The sequence below is a fragment of the Plasmodium reichenowi genome, chromosome 9, assembly GCF_001601855.1.
Source record: "Plasmodium reichenowi strain SY57 chromosome 9, whole genome shotgun sequence".
NCBI classification, from domain to species: domain Eukaryota; phylum Apicomplexa; class Aconoidasida; order Haemosporida; family Plasmodiidae; genus Plasmodium; species Plasmodium reichenowi.
Genome location: NC_033654.1, coordinates 675,716 through 677,878, shown reverse-complemented (window position 1 = coordinate 677,878; position 2,163 = coordinate 675,716). Strand labels below are relative to the sequence as shown.

Below are 2,163 nucleotides of genomic sequence, written 5' to 3'. Positions count from 1 at the left end.
TCATTTCTCTTCTTTTTTTTTTTTTTTCTGTACCGTTCCTTTTATATTCTTCATTTTTCTACTTCCACATATCCTACAATGGAACAATGTAAATCGCGCATAAAATGTAGTTATATAAAAGTGTATTATTACAGGGAGTAAAATATATTACATCAAATACATAAAATAATATTTAACAAAATAGACAATTTTTTCTTTTAAATGTATTTTTTTTTTTTTTTTTTTCTTTTTTTTTGTTAATTCATAATTTGTGTTTATATATACATATATGTACATATATATTATCTCGTTTTTCATTATAAATATTTTCATGTATGATAACTTTTTCGTTTTACATATGTAATATGAAACATTTAATTCTTACCAATAAATGAATGTTTTAAAATTTCTTCTATATTTACCCAGGGATGCATCTTTTTAACATGTTTGGTGATATCTTTTCCGGATTTACCTAATAAAATTCTTTTTCCTGTACATAAAATAAATGGAAAATAAAATGAATATATGTATATATATATATATATATATATATATATTTATTTATTTATTTATTTATCATGATACGTGTTACTTTGAACACGTGCGAAAATTTTTCATATTAATTTTATACCTCCTGGATGATGTTTAAGATAGTGCGTAATTTCATATACCTTGTTTTCATAAATTACCCAAGCATCATCTTTTTTATTATGTTTAGCTACCTGTACATGTAAATAAAAAAATATAACACAATACATATATATATATGTACTATATATTCTGTTCAAATATATATATATATATATATATATATATATATATATATACATATACATATCTATAATTTTTGTGTTATTTGTTCCATTAAATTTAGTTCCCTATATGTGGCAACATAAATTTATTTGGCATACCTCTTCTTTTGTTATGGGTTTATCACTTTTATTAATACCATTTTTAAAATCTTTAGAAGCATTAATATATCCTAATTGATTAGGTTCTAAAAAAAACAAAAAAAAAGAAAACAAAATTTATAATAAAGTAAATGAACACATTTTAAAACGTTATAAATAGGACATACCATTTGGTGTTCTTCGTTCAGTTAACAATTTCTCACTCTTTTCATTTTGCGCACAAAATACATTCAGCTTGTTAATATCATTCTGATTAGAGTTAAGAAAAAAGAAATAAACAATAAGGTATAATAAAATACAAAAAAATATATAAAAAAAAATAAATAATTATTTATATTATATAGTTAAGGGGAAAAAAAAAAAAAGGGAACACACATACAAAAGGTTTTCAATATATTATATTTAATCAGTTATAATTTTTATCTTACTTCTTTCATCTTTTTATATGTATATTTAAATACATATAATAATTCATATATACATATATTATATATATATATATATATATATATATATATATATTTTCTTTTAATGGTATTTATATGGTATGATATTCATCATATAACATATTATATATTTTTACTTACCAGAAGAAAAAAAATAAAAAAATATAAAATATGCATTTTGTTACAGTACAGTTTAAAAATGATAGGGATGATCCGTTGGAATGTAATAATTATTCTTAGAAATATAGATAGGTTGTGCAATATAGTGCCCAAAATGTTGATTATATGTACATATTATATATATATATATGTAATATATATATATGTATAATATTGTACATATGTAACCTTTTAAAATCTTATAAGTATACCTTCAATTTTTTAAAAATTTAAATATAAATTTATAAAAATAAAATAAAATAAAATAAAAATATATTTTATATAATAAATAACTTAAAATACGGAAAAGTAAAGAAATAAAGAAAAAAAAACAACGTTATATTTATTTTTTTTTTCTATAATTGTATATACATAATCAAAAATAAAATAAAAAACAATCTTGTACAATATATATATATAAATGCAAATAGAGATTAGTTTTATAACGAAATATAGATGAATTCAACTTTAATTATTTTTAATATATAAAAAAAAAAAAAATATAGATAATACATATATATATATATATATATATATATATATAAATACAAATAGAGATTAGTTTAATAACGAAATATAGATGAATTCAACTTTAATTCTTTTTAATATATAAAAAAAAAAAAATATAGATAATACATATATATATTATATATATATAATATATATAT

General features: G+C 17.7%; 1 protein-coding gene across 1 annotated transcript; it reads right to left on the bottom strand.

Annotated features, from left to right (window-relative positions):
* Positions 1-50: 50 nt before the first annotated feature.
* PRSY57_0916100 (cytochrome b5-like heme/steroid binding protein, putative) lies at positions 51-1,327 on the bottom strand (the record flags this gene model as incomplete). Its single annotated transcript, XM_012907401.1, has 6 exons — positions 51-73; positions 365-469; positions 611-701; positions 891-976; positions 1,058-1,139; positions 1,319-1,327. The coding sequence occupies 6 exons, from the start codon at positions 1,325-1,327 to the stop codon at positions 51-53; spliced, it is 396 nt and encodes a 131-aa protein (XP_012762855.1).
* Between the last annotated feature and the right edge of the window lie 836 nt (positions 1,328-2,163).